This window comes from Citrus clementina, unplaced genomic scaffold (assembly GCF_000493195.1).
Source record: "Citrus clementina cultivar Clemenules unplaced genomic scaffold, Citrus_clementina_v1.0 scaffold_4, whole genome shotgun sequence".
Taxonomy (NCBI): domain Eukaryota; kingdom Viridiplantae; phylum Streptophyta; class Magnoliopsida; order Sapindales; family Rutaceae; genus Citrus; species Citrus x clementina.
Genome location: NW_006262274.1, coordinates 12803844 through 12827131, shown reverse-complemented (window position 1 = coordinate 12827131; position 23288 = coordinate 12803844). Strand labels below are relative to the sequence as shown.

The 23288-nt window shown below is 33.6% G+C and overlaps 5 protein-coding genes across 7 annotated transcripts in view; 2 read left to right on the top strand and 3 right to left on the bottom strand.

Annotated features, from left to right (window-relative positions):
• LOC18044650 (protein DEK) overlaps positions 1–3231 on the bottom strand; it is a 7560-nt gene extending 4329 nt beyond the window's left edge. The window contains exons 1-7 of the mRNA XM_006436823.2: positions 2309–3231; positions 2182–2215; positions 978–1057; positions 780–839; positions 433–543; positions 270–350; positions 107–172 (exon numbers count right to left, since the gene is read on the bottom strand). Coding sequence (XP_006436886.2) covers positions 107–172; positions 270–350; positions 433–543; positions 780–839; positions 978–1057; positions 2182–2215; positions 2309–2833 — 957 coding nt within the window. The 5' untranslated portion in view covers positions 2834–3231. The remainder of the gene's footprint in view (positions 1–106; positions 173–269; positions 351–432; positions 544–779; positions 840–977; positions 1058–2181; positions 2216–2308) is intronic.
• A 7093-nt stretch (positions 3232–10324) lies between these two features.
• LOC18044649 (60S ribosomal protein L7a-1) lies at positions 10325–12568 on the top strand. Its single transcript, XM_006436822.2, has 7 exons — positions 10325–10442; positions 10660–10710; positions 10818–11019; positions 11442–11611; positions 11732–11860; positions 11940–12032; positions 12183–12568. The coding sequence occupies exons 1-7, from the start codon at positions 10440–10442 to the stop codon at positions 12312–12314; spliced, it is 780 nt and encodes a 259-aa protein (XP_006436885.1). The 5' UTR covers positions 10325–10439; the 3' UTR covers positions 12315–12568.
• Positions 12569–13025: 457 nt separating this feature from the next.
• Positions 13026–15098, bottom strand: LOC18044648 (pentatricopeptide repeat-containing protein At5g66520). Its single transcript, XM_006436821.2, has one exon. It carries the CDS (start codon positions 14913–14915, stop codon positions 13356–13358), a length of 1560 nt encoding a protein of 519 aa, XP_006436884.1. The 5' UTR covers positions 14916–15098; the 3' UTR covers positions 13026–13355.
• Positions 15099–16150: 1052 nt separating this feature from the next.
• On the top strand, positions 16151–20001 carry LOC18044647 (SWI/SNF complex subunit SWI3A). 2 transcript variants are annotated; one of them, XM_006436820.2, is made up of 7 exons: positions 16151–16302; positions 16403–16974; positions 17690–18184; positions 18632–18801; positions 18917–18960; positions 19323–19486; positions 19595–20001. In XM_006436820.2, exons 1-7 carry the CDS (start codon positions 16233–16235, stop codon positions 19754–19756), a joined length of 1677 nt encoding a protein of 558 aa, XP_006436883.1. In that variant the 5' UTR covers positions 16151–16232; the 3' UTR covers positions 19757–20001. The 2 variants fall into 2 exon arrangements, with proteins under 2 accessions (XP_006436883.1, XP_024041639.1); XM_024185871.1 differs by having other exon boundaries at positions 17687–18184.
• A 144-nt stretch (positions 20002–20145) lies between these two features.
• On the bottom strand, positions 20146–22248 carry LOC18044646 (ACT domain-containing protein ACR6). 2 transcript variants are annotated; one of them, XM_006436819.2, is made up of 7 exons: positions 22123–22248; positions 21983–22028; positions 21783–21897; positions 21641–21708; positions 20972–21562; positions 20700–20804; positions 20146–20607 (listed from the first exon to the last, which is right to left on the bottom strand). In XM_006436819.2, the coding sequence occupies exons 1-7, from the start codon at positions 22167–22169 to the stop codon at positions 20266–20268; spliced, it is 1314 nt and encodes a 437-aa protein (XP_006436882.1). In that variant the 5' UTR covers positions 22170–22248; the 3' UTR covers positions 20146–20265. The 2 variants fall into 2 exon arrangements, with proteins under 2 accessions (XP_006436882.1, XP_024041640.1); XM_024185872.1 differs by having other exon boundaries at positions 20972–21708.
• Positions 22249–23288: the final 1040 nt, after the last annotated feature.

Here is a 23288-nt window from a genome sequence, read left to right as displayed (position 1 = left end):
CCAATTGATTGCTGATGTCCAAAAACGGTATCCTTTAAAAACATCACAAAGAAATTAGTTAATCATGATTAAAAATATTTCCTACACTACTAACAAGAAAACAAACCTTGGCATCAGATGCTTCACCATGACTTGCATTTTTGCTTGGTGTGACCTTACGCTTTTTACCTTTCTGAGAAGATGAACCACAAATTTCATCAATATCAAATTTAGAAACTAAACATTACTTAAGGCACTACATATGCAAAAACATGCAAATATTAGAGAACCTGCTCCTTGTCAGCAAGCAAAATGTCAGTCGTGGCATGCGGGCATTCCAGGAATTCCAATAACTTCACAGAGAGCTCTTCCTAAGAACATGAGCCAGCCCAATTAGAACTATAAACCATAACAAGGTACATTAAACGAGGAACAACCTGGTTATTTTCTGACCTTTTTTACAACAGCCTTATTTATTGGAATATTGAGCACATCACAGAAATCCAACAGTTTTTCTTTAACACATTTGTCAATCTTCTCCTTAACTTTTGCCCTGTGTTTTTCCTGCAGAAAGGACTGACTTACTTTGAAAGGGTTTCCACCCACAACAAAAAACTTTAAGCATGATTCCACATTACATTGATCCAATGTGTCCCAGAAGAAAATTCTTTCCTTTTTGCGATTAGGAAATTAAAATCAATTTTCAGTGCAAACACAACCACATACATTTACATACTAGAAAACCAAGCAAACTTTATTTACATGGAAGGGGTAAATCTCCAATATATAGCAAGACTTACCTCATTATCAGACCAAACAAAACCTGAAAACTGGCCTATATTTTTCTTTAAAGTTTGTGCCTGCAAAACAAGAATCACAAGGACACATCAGATGTATTATTAGCAAATCAGCATAGCATTTGATTATGCCAAACGAGTGTACTGTACCAAAAAAGGGTAAAGCAAACCAAATCAAGAACAAAGCCAAAACTCAGTCACCTTGGCTTTCTTTCCAAAAAGTATTGTGTGAAGCATATGCAGATTGTCGTCTGGCTTTCTCCTGGACAACTTGAAAGCCACTGAAACAGCTTTAAAATATCAGACAAAAAAAAAATGCCAGTCTACTGTAATAACAAAGTTAAATGAAAGTTAAAACATGTTCAGCAAATCATATCCCTGGCAAAACAATCAGAACGTGTGTGTCCTCTAAAATGTGTCCTAGAACCATTAACTATAATGCCTTAGGAACAATTCTATAACTTTAATAAGTTAAAAAAAAAATCCAGAAAATCATCTAAAGGGTAAAAGAATCTGATGATATCTTTCTGTCCCCAAATGTGTACTAAACTGTAAACTATAATGCATTGTGAACATTTTTAAAAGATGAATGAAGACATTATGACATCCATATTCATTGTTTTGCAGCATCAGCTTTTTCCATCTTCTATCAACCATATTCCAAAAGTTTGCTAACAAACAAAATCTACAAAGATTCATTGATATGGTTGAGGAGTATAGTCAATAGGATATTTGGTGTGGGACATAAAATCCATTAATGACATATCTTTGTATGTTTCTCAATTCATGCTAGATTCCATTTTGGTCACACTCATTTAATCATTTGGTGTTCAAACAATAGCTATTTCCAAAACCTGATTTTTTTTCAGCTATTATATGGGATAATAAATATAAAAGAAACAGCAATTAAACTCAGCTATTCTTCACTACCATCAAGTCAAATTATGCTGAAACTCAACACGATTGATTACAGTACATCCAGCAGTTATGCTACCGCTCAAGAAAACAAACACAAGAGATAAGAAAAAGGGACGTCCGGCTAACGATTGTCAAGTACCAAAGGCTATTCATGAAGTTTCACAACAATATATACACAATCCAACACAAGCTTTTAACATTCACTAACAAGAAACAGCATCCTCCACTTGAGTATAAGGATTCAAAGAAAATAGTCAAATCAATTGCTAGCAGTCTTTATTTTCAGCTCTATTAACTCCAATCACTTTTTTTTTTCCTTTTTCATTGTATCCAATTATACACTAAAAACTTAACACAATGAAGCTGTTCTAATTCATCAATTTTACTAACAAGAACCAACCCATTTGTAAGTCATCCAGAACTCAGCAATTGAAAGGCACCACTTTTAACTAATTCAACAAAATACAGCAAAATCTCAAATCCATACCATTAGGGATATCTTTAAGCTGAGTTCCACGACCCTGCAAAATCCAAAAAACCAATAAAAAAAAAAAACCTAAGACATAATCCATAAGTAATGATTAGAAAATTTTCATTTTTTTAGCGTTCCATACCTTCTCAATAGACACAGGCTTGGCCGCAGACCTTCCAGTAGAAGGCGCAGAGTACCTCTCCACGACTTTCCGCTCCCTGGTGGGCCTCTCACTAGTCGGCGTCACTGGCTCTTTCACTTTCTCCTTATCCTTATCCTTCTCCTTCTCCTTCTCTTTCTTCGGCTCGTCAGATTCCTCGCTCGGTTTTTTCACGCCCGCTTTACGCGACCTCTTCCCCTTCTTCGCTCCTTCCGGTTTCTCTTGCTTCTCCTCCTTGTCTTTGGTCTCCTCCTCCGCCTTCGCTGCCACGTCACCTTCCTTTGTGACATCATCATCTTTCGCGGAAACTTCCTCAGTGTGAACCTCCTCTTTCGTTTCCTTTTCGTCCTCTTTCTTCTCTTCTTCTTCTTCTTCGTTGTTCTCTTCTTTTACTGCCTCTCCATCTTTAGCGCCTTCCTGCGCCTCCGCTTTCTTTTCAACTTCCTCAGCTGGAGCAGGAGCAGCCTCCTCTTTTTGTTTCGCCTCTTCTAGGGTTTCCGACGCCATGGAAATTTCGAACCCCTGAGTCTAGGGTTTTAAGGTTTGAACTAATTTTCAAACGAACAAAACAAAGACACAACCCTAGAGTAGAGATCGCGCAGAATTGAGGTTTGCGAGAGAGTAATTTGAAATCAAAAGTCGAGTGTTTAATTAAATGATTTGAAACAGAGTGAGTGAGTGAGAGAGAGAGAGAGAAAAAATTAATTGCAAAAATAGAGAAAAAAAAATTAATGTGAGTTAGGGCGGGTTGGGAAAAAAGGGGCGGGGGTTCAAAAATTTTTATGCCAAAATTTTGAGAGCGGGCTTTCGTTGTTTTGCTTATTTTCTTTTTATTTTTGGCTTAATTTTTTATACCGCGGCAAAGCGAAAAATGTCTGATCCAAAACTGTGGAGCCAAAACAACGTCTGTGTCAATCCCCCCCCCCCACCCCGAATCGATTTTATATATATACAAACGTAAATATAAACCAAAAGTGTTTAATAATGTTCTCCAATCTTAACAAATTTAATGATTCTGAAGTAGAATATTTTTATATATTCTAATTCAGACCCTGAATTTATTAAAATTTTAAAAAAATTCTAATCTAAGATTAGTTTAATAATATAATAACAATAAAAACTATTAAATCACATGATTTAATAGTATATTTTTATTATCTTATTAAATTATATAGTTTAATAATTTTCTTCAACTTTAATGTGTATATATATATTCTTTAATGAAGGCATTCTTATTTTAATACTACTAACAAATAAAAAAAATTTGATTTCAATACACTAATTAACAAATTATGAAATTTGTTAAATTTTATATTTTTAATAGTTTAGTGTGTAACCTTATTTTAACAGATTAAAGATACCCTCCTCACTAATTGGGGATAACATCAATAGCCCTATTATTTTGGGTTAAATACGTTTTGTTCGATAAGAGTTGTAAATTTATCGTGTTGAATATCAAATAAACCACCAAACCAATCGTCGTCGCTATACCTTGACTGTGAATAGTGTAATTATCCATCCCCCACTTCTTTTTTCTTTAATATGATTGGTGGTGCATCTGTTACGCTCTACGTGCAAAACAAAAACTCATGTTCTGATCTGTAAATAAAACTCAGAATCGAAGTTCTACTCTTGACCTGCCAAACGTCATCCTCCCTCCAAATCTCACCTCAAAGGGTCGGTCACTATTTTGCTATAAATTGGCTTCAAGCCTTTGTAAACATTTCACTTGCAATTTCAACGGGATTTCCTCTCTCATTTGTCTATACAAACCTCCCGCTCTCCCTTTCAATATCATAAGCCTTCTTTAATTAATATTATAACAAAGTGTTCATTTTTTTTTTTTGCTAATATTAGGATAAATTTTTAAATAGCATGAGAGTTGATCAAGCACCGACCAAATTAATACAAGACGATATCGTTTGCCATGAACTTTGTATTTTGATGGATGACGTAAATGACGTTGTTTCGTATTGATTTGGATAAAACTTTCTCACTTACGGTTCTTCTACCTCCACAAATGTAAGAGTTCTAGTGCTCTTCATGGTTCTTACCCTCTAATTTTCTATTTGAAAATGATTCCACATTTATATTATTTGAATATGACTGAGGCTTCTACATTTTTAACATAACTAATATGTGACTCACCCAAATATAGGTTTATTTCTAAATATTTTTTTTGTTTCTTAATGAACATTTTTTTAATATGTTAACGCTTGAATTTGACCTTTTCGCTTATACCGTAAGAGACCAAACAAATGAAAGAGTGTCTTGTTGAAATAGTATTTGATTAATGAAGTGTCGCAAACTTGATGAAGATTTTTATTCTATTTAAAAATTAGTGTGTAATAATCAAAATTTAGAACTTGTAAAAGTAAATATATTTAATATAAAAATCAAGGGCTACAACGATATTATCTACTCATTACGCTTTTTAACCAATGGCCATTGGCCCGCATGCTCTGAACGTGACAATCTTTCCAAATTCCCAATTATTGATTTCAGTAATCATTGCAGTGTAAAGTGCTTAATCTAAGACATAACTTCTTTCTTGACCAATGTAGTTCAGGCTGTCTAATTAGTTAATCCGTTGCAATAATATACCCGTACAACAATCAAGTATATAATATTTTCATGTGTATGCATACTCAATTGTTTCTCAACCGATAGATAATCATTTATTTATTTTCATCTGTATTACATTAAAAAATTTTAGTTTTACAAATCTAACTTAAACGTGCCTGGATGACGCATAAGATGTCTCATTAGTTAGAATACGAACAAAATATCGTAAATGAATAAGTTTAGTATTACTTAGATTTATATTTTAAGTGACATATCATTAGTAAATTGTTGTGCGTTTATTTTTATCACTAATGTGATAATTTGACATCACTTATCAATGAATGACGAGTTATATGACGAATGACTTGGAACAAAAGTTGTATCCCCAACATTCCATGTGTAGTGTTGCACCTTTTTTTTTTTGGTTTGAGCAGTTAATTATTTGGAATCAATCATATGTGGTATCTCATAGTGATTGAGCATGATTACATAAATAATTTCTTAAAAACTGTATGCCCTAACAATATGCTTGTTAGGATACTACAAGCCAGAGATTTATCAAGCATTAAGTTTGAGAATTTTCTCCCACGAATATGCGGTAAGAAATCTACTTTTATTAAAAGAAAATGAGAATTATATGGCTCAACCTCATTTCCTCAATATTATCGACCATGTAGCATGGTTAAAGACTATTTTATTTGTAATCATTGATGTTAGTAAATCCAATGATAAAAAATGTGGATTGGGTAAACAATTTTTAAGGCGATTTTGTAATTGTTGTAGCTTATAAAATGAGTTGCTTCTACTGTGATGATGAAATAAGTTGCTAAATAAAAAATAAAAAAAATTAACTAGACATTTAGTAAATTGTATTGTTAAGTGGATTATAAATTTTTAAAAATAAAATGTGTTTGATAAATTTTATTATTATTTTTTATTGCCTAACGAACAAGATAAAAATAAGTTGTCTTTTTATTCTTATAATAAGAGATAAAGGTACAATACAAGACTAGATGAACTTATCAAATGAAACATAGAACTGACAAACACATATACCTTGCTTAGGTAATAGATTAATCAGTGGATGGCATATTTATATTAATGTATTTAGGTTGTCTTTGAATGTTGGATAAAAGGTTGGATTAGATTAGTTTTAAGGGTTAAAAAAATTAATACAATCCAAAATCATGTTTTGTTGTCAAGACTATTAAATTAGTCCAAATTTTAAGATAAAATTCATAGAATTATGATACGGTCTTCTAAAGAATAAATTTTTCAGTTATTTTTATTCTTAAGTTATTTTTATCTCTTTTGAGTTCTTATCATAATTTATTTTGACTAAGCAAAAATAGTTATTGTATTCACATAATTATGGGGAACATGGGGTATTGTGCTCATAATTTTTAGATCTAAGTTCTACAAGCTAGTATTTAGACTAGCATTGATGTCAATAACTGTAAGCTAAAATATTTTATTTGGCAACTAAGTAGTTCTCCTGAAATACAAAAATATGTATGTGGAGGCTTTGGTTTTCTCGAATTAACTCATTTATATCTTATTTTTTGTATTTTATTTGATTTTTTTGTGGTAGACAATTTGTATCTGTAACATTTAGCATCACAGCTTGGTTATTATTCATAAACACAACAACTAACGTCTCTTTTCCCGAATTTTAGTTTCTAGAAAAATAAATAAAAGATGAAACCATTTGAAACCAAGTTCATTAATGGTAGTTGGCAAAGAGTGAAGACAGTAATAGCGTCACAGTGGGGAATCAATGAGAACAAATGGAGGTTCTTCAAATTTTTTCATTGACTCCACTGAATGCTTGTTGTGCTTGCTATAGAGAAATAAAGTTGGTGATGAAAAATACAATGACCAAGGGATAGGTCGAGAAGACTTTTTACTTCAAAAATTTTAACCTTGAGAACAAGGGTATTTTCTAGGGAGAAGAGAATGGTACACTCTTCTAAAAAATAATTGTTTAAGTAATTTTATTATGAGGCTATCTCTATCTTTCTAGAGTTGTTATCATAGTTTATTTTGATTAAGTAAAAGTAATTGTTGCTTTTACATAATTTTAAGAAACATGGGATCTATTTTGTTCTTAATTTTTAGGCTCAAATTTTGTAATCTAATATTTAAACTAGCATCAATATCGGTAGGCTGAAATATTTTTATTTGGCAACTGAGTAGTTGTGATTTGAGATATTTGGTCCCTCAAAGTATCAAAAATATGTTTATGAAAGTTTGTGTTTCCTTGAATTAATTGATTTATCACTTGTTCTTTTTATTTTGTTTGATTTCCTATTGCAGACAATTTGTCTATGACAGATTAATTGTCCCCATATTCACATGGGTTTATGTAGGGTTAAATAGCCTAATATAATTCAAATTTGCTACATATCTAAATTTTATTCAATAAATTATTTTTAACTTGTATTTTACTTAAAATTAACATTAAAATTTTAATTCATTAGTTTATTTTAACTAACACCTAATAATATTAAACATAAAAGTTATATTCAATTATTTATATTCAACAATATTGAATATTAAATATTAAATTCAACAACTAGTAATGTAATTTAAAAAATAATATACTATTTAAATAGTTATTTTAGCTTCATTGAATTAAATTTAACATAATCTTGTCCAATATCATACCAAACAAAAAGACAACACTATATAATCTAATGGTGTGTTTACTAAATAAAAATCAAAATGGGCAGGAATCAAAACAGGTTAGAAAATGAATCATAATAAATTGTTTACTTGAACTGTAATAATTAGAATTAGAATGGATTGTATTCTCATTAATGTGTTTATTTTATCTTGGAATTATAATGAATTATTTTAAATTATTAAATGTCTTTGGTCTTTTATTGTAATTATTATCATTTATCATAATATTTGTCATATTGTTCAAAAACAATAATAATAATGACAATAATAAAAATTATAATATTATCACTATTGTTTGCTATATTAATGTTATTCAAAAAACTTATTATTATTAATAATAAAAGATAATAATAACTTTAGTTCAATAATAGTATTGATAAAATTAATAATAATAAACATGACAACATAAAAATAATAATATATACCCAAAAAAGAAAAAAATAACATTAATAATAAGAATAATAATCATCATAATTTTTTTAAAAAAAATCATCATTGTTTAAAAAAGAAAAATCATCATCATCATCATTTTTGCAACGTTTGCTAATGTGAGCAAGATCATTTGTTACTTCTGTGCGAGATTAGTTGATGATAGGGATTGTTATGGGGCAGATATGGGTTGGATCTACTCTGCCCCATATCCAAATCCATAATAAAAATCAAGATCCGTATTTGCTCCAGATCCGTCATGAATCCATATTTTTTGCTCCATATCCAGATCCAAAAAAGAAATAAATATCTATATCTGCTCCAAATTCGAAAAAAAAATTAAAATTCAAATCTGCTCTAAATCCGTCATGAATTCTAAAACTTAGTAATAAAAAAGTAATAATTTTTTAGAATGAAAATTGAAGGCTAAAATGTATTGATAACAAATAAATTATATAATTTTTCTCAAAAATATAATAAATATTGTAGCTTATATTTTTACACCAAAACAATAAATAAGAAAGATAATAAAATATCATTCAAAAGTAATTGTAGGAGTAAGATCAATCTAATATTTTATTATCTCCTTCATCATTCTACTATCCACGACATGCCCACCCTCATTCTTACAATATTAGATAATGACATATAAATTAAATATGATATATATCCAGTCATTTATCATTTTTATTATGACCATATTTGACTAAATATATGAATAACTATATTCCTTAAAAATTATTTGGCCAATATATTAAAATAAATTACCAGGTTGTATTACTTGACTTACAATTTGAATATTGCATGTACATGCTTTGGGCCTGACTGGCTTTTAAATTTACAAAACTAACCTTTAAGTTTTAAGAGTTTAAATGCATGGTAAATATCATTAATATGCTATGAATAAAATTTATTATCATTATAATTCCACAATTGTTAAGAAACTTTTAAAATAAAATAAAATTAAAAGATGAGTGGATATGGATTTAGATATTAAGATAGATCTAGATATGCTCCAGATCCGTCTTAGATCCGTACATTGATATCCAAATTCATTTTAAACTGACCAAAATTCGATCCATTGCCATCCCTAGTCGATGAAGCATCAACAACTGTTGTTTCCGACGATGATAGGTGTTGTTGCTGTGATTTGGGAAATTATTGCTTTTGTTCATTACAACATCGAGATTGCTAGACAATAGAAGATGCTGCTACTCGAAGCAAGATCCATGGTCGATCGTTAATGATTGAGCAATAAGAGATCGATGATGGAGGCCATAAATGCTTGGCTATGATGGAGGCTTGGTTGCAAGTGTTTGATGGAGAATTCGATGCAGGCCATAAAGAAATGTCTACTATTTTTAATTTAAATGAGGGCATTTTTAGAATATTATACTTTCAATGGGGGAAAATGGTCAATTCAAGGAATAAGAGATCGATTCTTACCTCCCCCTTGGGAATCTGTCTCCAATCTCAAATTAGTTTGGGCCCCATGACTCTGATTTTGATTTTTGCCTCTATTTTGTGAGGTAAACGTTATTAATGATTCCGACTTTAGTTGTCATATTCAGTATTTTTTTCTAAAAAAAAGTTGAATATTTCGATTTGATATAAAACTGAACACTCCTATTTGGTTTTCGGTTCAAAATTTTAAATTCAAGAACCTAATCGAAAAATTGAAAAAATCATTTTTAAATTAAAATAATGCCATGTGGCTTTCAAGGATTGGTTGGACCGAATTGGACCCTAAAAGAATTCAGTTTGATTAGGTTTTTTTTTTTTTTTTACTTTTGATTTGGTACTTTATGAGTAAAAAAACCGAATTGATTAATACTAAAACTGAACCGAATAGAAATATCCAAATTGATTTTTTAAAATTCCCATATTGAATTGAACCTAAAATTCACAAATCAAACTGAAATCGAACCGGTGTCGACCCCTGTCCCGATTCCCCAATTATGAGAGTAAACGTACTATACTATTGCCCAATCTAATAAAAAAGTTAATCCAATCTAATTTCGCCTTTCAAATGTAGCCTCACGGTTTAAGTTGAGTTTTGCGGTTGCGTTTTTTTAACCCAACCAAGCCATTGGGCGATTTGGGTTGGGTTCGGATTGGTCATGGGTTGCAGTACCTCTAGTCTAGTCATTAAAAATCCCAAAATGGCGCGCAGCTTCACTTATATGGGCGTCTGGGCCTCCGTTTGGGCCTCGTAGACCTGAATTAAACATACCGAACCCTACAAAACCCAGACCGGTCTATCTTTTTGCACCATCATATTTAATTAAATTACAAGAGCACCCATTGATATAACGCCACATTGCCCTAACTATAAAACATACTTCAAGTCCTCTTACTTAGTCTGTTCTGGCTAGGGTTTTTCTTTTCATTCGCCGTTCTCCAAAACCACAGAGCCTAGCAGAAGCGGCACGAAATGGTACGTCTCGAAACCCTAATTCTTTTCAACGATCTCTAGTTTAATTTCTATGCTCCTGATATTGATTCAGTTTAAGATTTGTGTATTAATTGTCAAATAAGTTTACATTGAATTGAAAATGAAAATCTCATGCGCTTAAGATAATTTAAATGGGTTTCTTTGTTATATTTCCGTTGTAATAATGAATTTAGTCACATTGGGACTGTTGGTTCTATAGGCTCCGAAGAGAGGAGGAAAGGTTGCTGCAGCACCAGCAAAGAAGAAGCCGGTATTTCTCCGATTACTATTTTGGGAATTTTTTATTTTTGTTTATTTGAGTGAGAGATGATGTTGATGTTAGTGCGCTCACTTGTTTGCCGATGTTGAAAATTTTAGGAGAAGGTTGTGAATCCACTGTTTGAGAAGCGTCCGAAGCAGTTTGGTATCGGTGGGGCTCTGCCGCCGAAGAAGGATCTTCACCGTTATGTGAAGTGGCCCAAGGCTATTCGTATTCAGAGGCAGAGGAGGATCCTCAGGCAGAGGTTGAAGGTTCCACCTGCTTTGAACCAATTCACCAAGACTTTGGACAAGAATCTTGGTAAGATTATATTAGATGGCTTTGCTTTCGCATTTCCTTGGATTTGCCTAACTGTCAATCCAGCAGATTTTATTTTCAAAACTGATATATTTCTTTTCTTTGTGGGTGAATATATTATGAACTTTTGGCATTGAGAATGTAAGAAAAAAGTGAAAAATAAAAAGAAAGGGCCTTTACATGAGAGTAATTGTGTGTAAGCTGGGAAGCTAAGGGTTGATTAGCTGTTGTGGTTATAATGCTGTGTCAATAGTCTTCATCTTTGCCATAATATGTCTGTTTTTAGTGTATCTATGTACCATGCAGCTGCGATTGTTCTGTCACTTATGATTAACTCTGAGCATTTCTGTCTTCATATTCTCAGAGACTAGAGAATTGAACTTGTAATAGCTTATCTTACTATTTCCATTGCATCCTGTTTGCAGCCTCAAGTCTTTTCAAGTTGCTCCTCAAGTACAGGCCTGAGGATAGAGCTGCTAAGAAGGAACGTCTTTTGAAGAGAGCTCAGGCTGAGGCTGAAGGGAAGACTGTGGAGGCTAAGAAGCCTATTGTTGTGAAATATGGCTTGAACCATGTGACATACCTCATTGAACAGGTAGACAAATTATTTTTGTTTATTTGTTTGCATGTGTTCTGTGTTTTGATTAATAGTCTCTGCAAGCCTCCATGAATAGTGTCTCAAACTAATTTAGATGCTTATTTGACTTCTTTGCAGAACAAGGCACAATTGGTTGTCATTGCTCATGATGTTGACCCGATTGAGTTGGTTGTCTGGCTTCCTGCCTTGTGCAGGAAGATGGAGATCCCATACTGCATTGTCAAAGGAAAATCACGTTTGGGATCGGTAAATATTCTTAATAGTTAGTGTGCTTGGTAGTTTCTTGATTATGGTTACTGATTGTGCTTAACTGCCTTTTGTACAGATTGTCCACAAGAAGACAGCTTCTGTATTGTGTTTGACAACAGTTAAGAATGAGGATAAGATGGAATTCAGCAAGATCCTTGAGGCCATCAAGGTATGTCAGAACTACATCTTTATAGAAAGTTATATACATGTTTTCAGCAGATTAAGAACTGCATCTCTGTGGTGTCATGGTTTTAAAATGATTATACATTAGATTGCGGCTCTATGGTGTACCTTAAAATATTTCTGATTTCTGTTTCAGGCTAACTTCAACGACAAGTACGAGGAGTTAAGAAAGAAGTGGGGAGGTGGTATTATGGGCTCCAAATCACAGGCAAAAACCAAGGCCAAGGAGAAACTTCTTGCCAAGGAAGCTGCTCAGAGGCTGACCTAGGATTTTGCTCAGTCTTAAGAGAGTCCCAATGTTTTGTTATTTCTTGTGCTTTCATCATCTTTTTATTTTAATGAACATGTTTCTATGTAGTCTCTTAGCATTTTACCTTATTAAGATTTTTAATTGAACTTCTGAACTGTTATATGTTTGCACCATTAGTATGTGCCTTTTTGATATGAGGAACTTATTGCAAGTCCACATTCCTATATAGATTTTGTGTGATCTTTTGTTGCAGCAATGTGATTGATTCCCCAGTTTTAATTTTTTTTTAATTAACATAGCCACACTGCCTTTTCTTGAGGATATTAGCTGTTAATGGAATGTGCTAATCTCATGGTTGAGGTTAAGACTTTTGGCTTTTGTTTTTCAATTGGTTAGAAAGCTGAAGCTGCAGGTACTTGTGCAAGTTTTGTGTTGTGGGTCAGCTAATGGTGGATACAACAGCTAATGGTAGCATATACTGAGAACGGTTGCCATGTGCATAAACTATCATTGAAATTGAATGGAAGTATTGCCAGAACTTTTACAAATATATGTTTATTTAAAGAAATTGAGAGGTTCAATATGTCGTTGAAAGGACAGATCCAATAATTGAGAACAAAAAAATAAATTGTGTTCTAGTTGCCTAATAATTTCTGCAAACGCGTTTGATGCATAAAATGTTCTTCAACCCAATCAGCAAGGAACTACTCCATCTATTTATAGAAAATAAAAATCAATTTACATAGGTCTTGAATGTTCGAGCTCAGGTTGCACTTGCCGAGCCACTAGCCATATTTCTTGCTGAGAAGTTCTCCATTAAAATTCTCTGCAAAGGAGGTCCATTTGTAAGAATTGTGAGAAAATTCAACAATTACCACTATGTTTCGAGCTCCGAAACTCAAAAAGACTTGTTAAGCAACACGAGGGCAGTCTCTTAATGCTTATATGATGCTTCATTATTTCTGTGGAGGACCCCGAGTAAAAATCAATTGCCAATTAAGTAATTCCTTGTTACTTAACCGCAGATCTGAAAGTTCTGTTAAGGTGGATTTAAGTATCTCAAGGCATTCTAGCAGCATAACACTCTTCTCTTAAGCTTATGGCGACATATTCCAACATCGAATATATCTCTTCCGAACATGGGTGCCTTCCATCTCCAACCATGAACTCATGTACAACATCATTAATCTCGATTACACTACAACCAGGGTTCTTGACAATATTTCTCTCTTTCATTAATCTCCTCATCTTACCGGCATCATCCCATTGTGCCTTCGCAGCATATATATTTGACATAAGAACATAGTTTCCATCATTGAACGGCTCCAACTTAATTAACCGTTCCATTGCAATCTCAGCCAACTCAACATTGGCACCATCATCGGCAGAAGCACAAGCAGTAAGCAAAGATCCCCACAAAACTGCATTTGGTTCCATTGGCATGTTTCTGATAACCTCATAGGCCTCATCCAGGAGCCTTGCCCTGCACAAAAGATCCACCAAGCAACCATAATGCTTGACATTGGGCTCAACCTTGTAATCCCTTCTCATGTTATAAAAAATCTCCTTTCCTTTCTCAATCAGCCCCGCATGAGAACATGCAGTCAAGACCGCAATCAATGTAACATTATCAGGTTTTATTCCACTCATTTGCATCTGCCAAAACATCTTTACCGCTTCCTCGCCACAACCATGTATTGCTAGTCCTCCAATAATAGAATTCGAGCTACAAACATTCTTCTCGAGCACAATCTTGAAAACTCTCAAAGCTTCTTCAATATACCCACATTTCGCATACATGTCAGTAAGTGCAGCACCAAGCTTGTCATTCAAAATAATGCAATTTTTATCAACAAACTCGTGCACCCATTTTCCCATCTCTGAAGCACCAAGGTTGGCGCAAGCCGATAACACAGACACCAAAGTCAGTTCATTCACCTCAACACCAGAATCTCTCATTTTACGGAACAAATCAATCCCTTCCCTATAATTCTTTTGCTTAACATGACCGTTGATCATAGCAGTCCAAGTAACCATGTTTTTCTCGGTCATTTGATCAAACAACAACTGGGCAGACTTGACATCGCCAAAATTACAATAAAAAGTTATCAAACGAGTGAGTGAATGTATCACCGAGTTAAAATCTTTGCTCTTGACAACGAGCGAGTGCACTCCTTTCACTTGTCGAAGATCACCACAAGCCTTTAAAAGAATTGGGTACGTGAAACTGTCAGGGTCCAGCCCATTCCCTATCATTTGTGTATAAAGTTGAATTCCTCTGTGGCCTAGACCAGCCTCTGCGTAGCCTCTAATCACGGTATTAAAAGCAAAAGTTGATGGGTTAATTATTTGGTTAAAAACTAAGTGAGCATAGGCAATTTGGGATGAGTTTACTAAAGATTCTATGAGCTTGGCTAGTTGGGTATCCGAAATGGTGCTGTTGTCAAAAGAAGCTTTAATGATTTGAGCTTGGACCTGCTTGAACTGCACTAAGTGGGTGCATTTTTGAAGTAAGGGAAGGTGGTGATGAGATTTAGTGGCGGTGTTTGAATTTTTATGCGAATTTGCTGAGTTGGTAAAGTGTGTAAATTGAGAATTTGGCACTAGCTGCTTGAGCATGTTTCGCAGTTGTTACTAAACTAGGAGACGCAGAAACAGAAATTGTTGTGAAGTTAGATGATGATTTATACCACAGCGAATATTGATTGAAGATTTCACAATTTGACATCAGAGTTGAAGGAAGTTATCAACTTACATATACCATGAATTCGCTACTGAACCCTTGTTCCAGTAGATTTTACCCTTTTTCAGCTGGTGTATATTTTTTAATTATATTTGAAGACTGTGTATTATAAGAATATGTAAATTTAAAATTTTAAACTCAATGTTGTAATATCTGTAAATTGTGATATAAAAAAAAAAATCACTTGTAGATTAATAGTATAAATAGCACAATAAAAAATAAATAAAGTAAAGTTAAATAGAGGGTCTACCAAGCAATAATAGATTAATTTCGCGTGTTAGTTTTTATAGAAAAAATTGCACAATAAAAACATTACATACTTCCCATTTTTGAATCATTCTTAATGAAAAATTATATACTGTAAAATTGTACAACAGGACAAGTGCACTGCAGATAATCAAGTTTAGTTCTTGATTTAATCACTCGCTCAATCTCATTTATGTGTTAATTAATTTATACTATAATCAAGTTGTTTGGCATAATTTATTTAATAGTTAAAAGTGCTTATTTAAACGTATAAATTTTTTTAATATTGTTTGATTATATTTTGGGCAAGATGTTTGGGAATTAAAATTTTTTTTTTTTACCTTTATTAGTAAAGCTCATATTTTAGATTTTTTAGGATTAGAGGTTATAAAAATGTTTTAAAACGATAAATTGTCTACAATACCCTTAATTTATTTTAAAATCTTATTTCATTTTTTTTTTCATAATATACCTTTAAAGAATTGCTATTAAATTGATTTTATAATTTTTAATAAAATTTTTTATTGACAGACAAACAACTCAAATATTTTTTGTAAAATCACTACTTATAAAAATTTTATTAATAAAAATTCTATTTAAAAAGCTTTACCAAAAGGAGCTTTTATCATAATATTGGCAACTCGAGTTGAACTAATGTTATTTGTTTCTGAATTTTTTTTCTGAAATAATGTTATTTATTTGATTTGATTTGTAGTATTTAGTAAAAAATTTCGACGTTATTAATGTTTGGTAATTTATATTTTAGGTGAAGTAACGAAAGTAAATCATAAGTGGGTCCCGAATCTAACATGTCAAAATCTGACTGGTGACTGACCTCACTTTTGCTACCTTATTATTTACCCAAGAGCCCTCTCGCTTGTTTTAAACCTATACAGAGCGAAATTTTTAGGTCGACTCCGACTCAATTCGTGGTTCAAGTCCGACATATGGAGATGCCACAATATGACCCGAATACTAAACCCGAATTCGAACTCTACACCATCCCAAGTCACTCCAGTAAGTCGCTCTTTAATTATAAAAGTTTCTGTTTGTCTCTCGAGAAAGTATTTTCTCGCGAAAATTAACTTTTTTTTTAAATTTTTTTTATTTTGTATAGGTTGGTTTAGATGGGACGACATTCACGAAACCGAGCGTACTGCCCTAAAAGAGTTCTTCGACGGGAGCTCAATTTCAAGAACACCGAAGATATACAAAGAGTACAGAGATTTTATGATAAACAAGTACAGGGAAGAGCCTTCGAGGAGGCTGACATTCACCCAAGTGAGAAAATCACTGGTGGGTGACGTTAGTTTGCTCCACAAGGTCTTTAGATTGTTGGACGAGTGGGGTTTGATCAATTTTGGTGCAGTATCGCGTGGTGATGATAGTGATAATAGAGACAGCAGCTTAGGGGATACAGAGCTTAAGAATCAAGTTAAGATTGAGGAAGGAGCCCCCAATGGTGTTCGTGTTGTTGCATTGCCCAATTCATTGAAACCCATTTCGGTTCCAAATTCTGGAGCAGATGGTAGTGGCAATGGTAAAGTGGTAGTGGCAGGTGAGACCGGGGTTAAATTGCCTCCCTTGACTTCGTATTTGGATGTTTTTGGTGATTTGGTGAAGTTGAAGGGGTTTAAGTGCGGTAGTTGTGGCGAGCAGTGTAATTCCGGATGCTATGAGTATAGCAAGGTATATTAATAACAGTTTACAAATGTTTGATTTTTTATTCTACTTAGCTTACAATGTAATCATAGTGGTCGCCTTGTTGGTTGTCTCTCGTGGTATTTACTTGATGTACTTAAAATTTGTGCTACTAACGGTTGTTTCTTGTAGCAGGTTATGCATCTGATTAGTTATATTAATTGATGGCTACTGATGGCATTAAATTTTCCACAAATGTTTATGACCATTAAAATTTCTATATATGAATGTCCAATCGTTGATTTTAGTTTTAATTTGGTTGGATATCTCACATTTATTCGGGGACTGATGATGCTATACATATTTAGGTGCTTCTGTGAAATACACACACACACACACACACACAAGGTGTCTGCGCTGAACCCATGGGTGGAGTAACTTTGATTACCAGGTTAAGAGTCATTCACGTGGTTTACTTGGTCATGGTGGTCCTGTGAAACTGGATATGCAGCTTATAGTATTTGAACTTGAATTTTGCTATACAAAATTACTATAATCAGTTTTGTATAATTTTGAGAGTTGAAACATCTGATACAACAGCCTCGATGGAAGTATCTGTTTATATTTAGTCCTAGACGTGGGATATGTGGAATTTTTTCATAAAGACCCACTGAAGTTATGTAAAAGTGTTTCTGTTCACTTTTCACATTTTTTTTCTTGATAGCTTTTGATTCCTTTTTAATTATGTTTTTCTTATCAGCAGGGTAGTTTTGTAATCTGTGAAAAGTGCTTCAAAAATGGAAATTATGGGGAGGACAAGTCCAAGGATGATTTCAGGTTTAGTGACCTAGGAGGAAACAGTCTTACTCATGGAGCTACTTGGACTGAGGCAGAAACTCTACTTCTTTTGGAATCTGTTATGAGGCATGGAGATAATTGGGAGCTTGTTGCTCAAAATGTTCCGACCAAAAGTAAACTTGATTGTATTTCAAAGCTTATTGAGCTGCCCTTTGGGGAGTTTATGATGGGTTCTGCACATGAAATGAATAGTTCTAGTTGCCCCACCGGGAGTCTGAATAGCTTAAAAGAAGGACAGTCAGCTTCATCTGAGAATCAAAATGATGTCAAAATGGAGGATCAAGTTCACGATCAGATGAATGAGAGCGAGCAAAATGGGGATGCTGCAACTGAAGAACCTCCTGCAAAAAGAAAACGCATTGCTCCCCTTTCAGATGGTGGTAGCTCACTGATAAAACAGGTAGGAGGCCTTGATTCTGTTCTTGACAATTTAGAACATTACCAGACTTTTCTTCTAATGGATTGTAGTGACGCTTCATTTGAGGTTCTTTTTACTTTGTTTCTCACTTGGAAAAGTTGAGTTTATTATTCAAACTTCGAATATGTTCAGTCATAGGGAGTTACAATGTTGTGATGATTGCTTTTGGTGCATACTATGGCGGTAGCATATGTTGACCAAAGGAAAAATGGAAAAAGAAATTAAAAAAACCTAGTTATGTGGTCTGTTCTGCTGATTACCATTTGGATTGACTTCTGGCTAGGAATTTTAGTTAATAAGACTTAATTGTTGGAAGTATTAATACATGAAGGGTAATGATTTTGAGATCTTAACGGTTTCAGACAATGCATGTGTTTTTTCCTTTTGACCTATTGTTTATTTTTATGATTTATTTATTTTTTAAATTAGGTAGCTCACATCTCAACTATGGTTGGCCCACACGTAACTGCTGCTGCAGCTGAGGCTGCAGTTGCAGCACTATGTAATGAAAGCTCATATCCAAGGGAGATATTTGACGGTGATGAGGATTATCTAGCTAATGGATTATTGTCTCCCACTATGGTTTCAGATCCAGAGAGGTTGATCATTTTGTTAATGTCTTTTCATTTTTCCCTATCATACTCCTAAGTTAATGGTTAGGCTCTTTCTTTGTTACTACAAATTGAAAGTTATTTTGTATTTTCTGTATTTCAGAGCACTTCAGGTTGATGCTTCAAAGATGGAGGAGAACCAATCAGGTATTTGTTGTAAATGAAATTGTGCAGAACTTTTTTGGTAAATTTTTAAAGGACTAAATTATAGAAATAGATGCTAGCTGTTCTAAAGATGCCTTTTGCAGATATTCTCATTTATTTCTTCATACCCCTTTGCTGAAGATTCTTGATATATCATATATGAACTTTCAGCTTGATATCTTTTTTTTTTCCTTTTCGGTCATTGTTGAACTTATGACCTTGACGTTTGGTTTTCCGTTGCTCAGTCTTTGTATCAGATTCTAATATTCTCATCCACATTTTTTTAATAGTTGGAGAGTTCTTTCCTTTAGTTTTCTATTGTTTACATTGTACCAGTCTTAATCTGAATCTATAAGATCTTACAGAAACTCAGGATGCATCCTCAGAGAAGAATGACGTACCTCTAAATTTACGAATTAGAACAGCAACAGCGACTGCTCTTGGGGCAGCTGCTGCTAATGCCAAGTTATTGGCTGACCAGGAAGACAGGGAGATTGAGCATTTAGTGGCTATCATAATTGAGACACAGGTGATTCTAAACTTTCTATTTGGTTTTCCTGTTGTTAACAGACTTGCGATTTTAGTGGGTTTTTAGCCCTTAAACTTTTTTTCTTTTGCATAAATGAATAATCATTAGATGAAGAAATTGCACTCCAAAATCAACTACTTTGATGATCTGGAGCTGATAATGGAGAAGGAATATAACGAGATGATGCAACTAAAAGAATGTCTCGTAGAAGAGAGGATTGACGTCTTAGAAAGGGCTCTTAAAACTGGTGTATCTAAATGGAGATCATAGTTCTGTAGATTGCTATCTGGTGGTGTACGTCAATGTAGATGTAGATCATTATATGTGTAAAGAAGCAGAAGCATCATAGATGAGGTTTAAAGATGTATTTGACAGGATTCAAATGCATGATTTATGTTCGATATTTTTCTTTCGAAGCAATTGCCAATTACGGCTGTGGAACACTGTACTGTTAGCTGGAATTTTTTGCAAAATTTTATGATTGCAAGCAAAGCATTCATGGCTGCATAACATTCACAATTTCTCTCTTCTATCAAGACAATCTGTTTGTATACATCTAAGATTTGCTCGTATTTCTACAATCTGTTCAGTCCCACGCTATATACGACGTTCCCACGCTATATACGACGTACAAACAAAGGAAATAAAACCAAGAAACAAACAATCAACTTTAATTTTCTGTACGGGAGATACTGATGAGCTACTTTTATATACTGTGTGGTTTTGTCCTTGTCTAGTGTTCTTAAGAGGAATGACCTGCGCATAGCATATCAGAAGAGCTATGAGCAAGATTTGATGAGTTTAAAACTTTGGAAGCTTCGTCCTTTAAAAAAGTTTGTAAAGAAGAAGCTTCTTGCTGGCTCCTGAGGAAGTTTCGGAGGAGTATTCAAGTTCCCCTTCACCTGTAAAATGGTTCGTCCTATCTGATGCTGGATGGAGTCAACAATTTTGGGATCAACAGGATTGCCAGAAGCGTCCGTGACAAAAAAGGTGTCTTTTACTTTTCTACCCATTGTGGATATTTCTGCTCTTCTGATGCACAAACCATATTCACGAAGTATCCTGGTAATATCCGAAAGGAGCCCAAAGCGATCATCTGTGTAAAGTTCCAGTTCAAGACCCTACAAGAAAAGAATAATTCTCTGCTTCAGTTATGCGATGAATACTGAAGGAAAATGATTGATTGATAAAGTGGTGAAAGTCTGAAACTAACCTCCGAGGCTCGCCTCTCAATCGCTGCTTCAAGACACGCCATAACACGTTGTCGTTCTGCTTCTGAGCTTATAGGGAACCCATCTACATGTTTGATGTAGTACTCCTACAAAATTGGTTTTGCCAAGTGAAGTTTAGAGGCACTAAAAGTCTACAACCACAACAGCAATCAAAATGTTCAGATGACAGATAGTTCGATAAATTCTAAATGCATCTGTCGATAAATTCTAAATGCGTCTGTGCGTGCTTGAATCATAATTTCTATGCAGTTACCTGATAAGCCTCCATTCTTCCTGTGACGACTGTGCCATGGTAAACCACATATTGCATGTCTGTTAGACAGCATACAGTGTCGAACAATAACTTTGGCCGATCTTTAGACCTTATTGTCACAGCTGTATAGTCTCTGTCACTACAATCCAGTATAGTCACATGAGGTCTGGAATTGTAGTTCGCACAATCAAGCCTCTCAAAATCCCTATCGGCAAACAACATTTGGTGCAATCTTCTTTCCCCGTGCAGTACCCTGGCTGAAGAAATCGACATGCTTGGTGTCCTCAAATCACCGTTGGTTCTTAAGACATTACAAAGAAGTTTCTTAATCTTTAACAGCCTTTTCTGGTCTTCAATTGCACAGCCTGATGATTGGTCCTTAACATGAAGCAATGCCGCAGCTCTAGCATTATGTGTCCAGATTTCGGCACTTACCACGCTGCAGCTGAGGTCTGTTAGGACAGCAGACACCTCTGATAGCAATCCAGGCCTGTCGGTTCCGGTTAATTCGATCGAGGTATACTCCTTAGAAGGCACTACACCAACAGAGCTTCTCATTGAATTTAAGAAACTTGCATTGGTCTCAACAGTCTGAGAAAATTGAAACAAATGGAGAACAATGTCAACAGATGTTTTCACATTTATACAATTGAGCATGATGTTGCTTACCGTTTTTATGTAACTGATGGTTGCCTGATCTCCAATCTTTTGTCCATTGATGTCAGTGACATAAAACACTGAAAAACCAAATTGCTAAGTCAGAAAGTTAAAAACCTTAAGGGGACAAATTTATATGAGTTTGCAGACTTACCATCCATTAAATATCCTCCATCAGAAGATATGTATGCTTTGGTAATAACAAGGTTAAGGTCTACTAGAAATTGGATTACTTCAAGTAAAATGCCATGCCTGTTGACACTATCCACCTAATTAGCAAAGAAGAGTACCGAATTAATAATTTGCATGAACACCATTTATGCAAGCAGAAGAAAGTTAATTTGCAATTGTTACCTGTATAACAGTGGCATGCTCACAAACATCATTGTCAATCACAACTCTGAAACAAAAGAAATACACATAAAAATTGAAACCAACTTGAAGATGGTAGATAATTCAAACAAATATTGCAAATAACTTTGTTGGGTACTTACCTTGGTGGGTTCATTCTCCTGATAAGCTTTGCAAATTCATCATCCATTATTTCAATTCTCAAATTCCCTGAAAACAGGAGACAATCGAAGTAACAAAACACACTTGTTGATTGTTATTTTTGCAGCGTGACTCGAGAACTGAAAATATAGTGAAGCGTTTAATTCGTTTATATATAGATAAAATAAAGTAGCGGACATGAGCAGTAAACAGAGGTGACTGTTAATTTGCCCAGAAATAGTAACGTGCAAACATTGTGGTGGGTACGTGTTCGTTTGTGATTGGTCAAAATTAACAGTTAGGAGTTAGGACGTTACTTGGGTTGGCCAAAAGTGAAGCTGACGAGCTGGGTGACTCTACTGTGCGCGCGCGGATTCTAATCCACGTGATATGATGATGTGGCATTCTAGTAGTATCATGCGCCATTATGCACTTCTAAATTCTTTTACATGAAGTCATAGGTACTATTTTCTTTTTTTTTTTTTTAGTTTGAAGGGGTTTAAATATAAATATGTAAATAATATGTTTATTTTTCTTTTATTAATATCTTAATATAAGTTTCATTTTATTTGTTTTTATAAATAAAAAACATCTTAAATATGTTATTTGACATTTATTTCCTTATAAATCAAAACAAAAAAGAATTAAAGTTTATAATTTAGGAAATAAGTATATCTAACAGAGATATTTTTATAATATTATACTTACTTCTTATTCAAATAATTTTTTATTCAAATAAAAATCACAAAAAAATATTTTTTCTATTTAGATGTAAATGTCTAAAAATCATATATAAACCACAAAAAAATAAACAAGTAATTTTTTTTTAAAAAATAAAATCTAAAATTAATAAATTTCAGACTTAACACATTTAATAAATAAGTCCTTTATTATCTTTCTCTATAGGTACATATGGATTTTTACTTGCCTTTGACAAAATTTTTTTACATCTATGTGGATGGATAAATCCGATTAGATTTGTGAAATCCGATTAGATTTGTGACAGATCATTTTGTGTCCACAAATGGATTAATTGCTCACGACAACAATGTGATTATTGGATGATGAGTGTGTCTGTATATTATTAGAATGTTACCGAATACTAAGTAGTGGATAAGGTTAAAGATAGGATATTAAAGGTATATATGAAGAAATATAGAAAAACAAT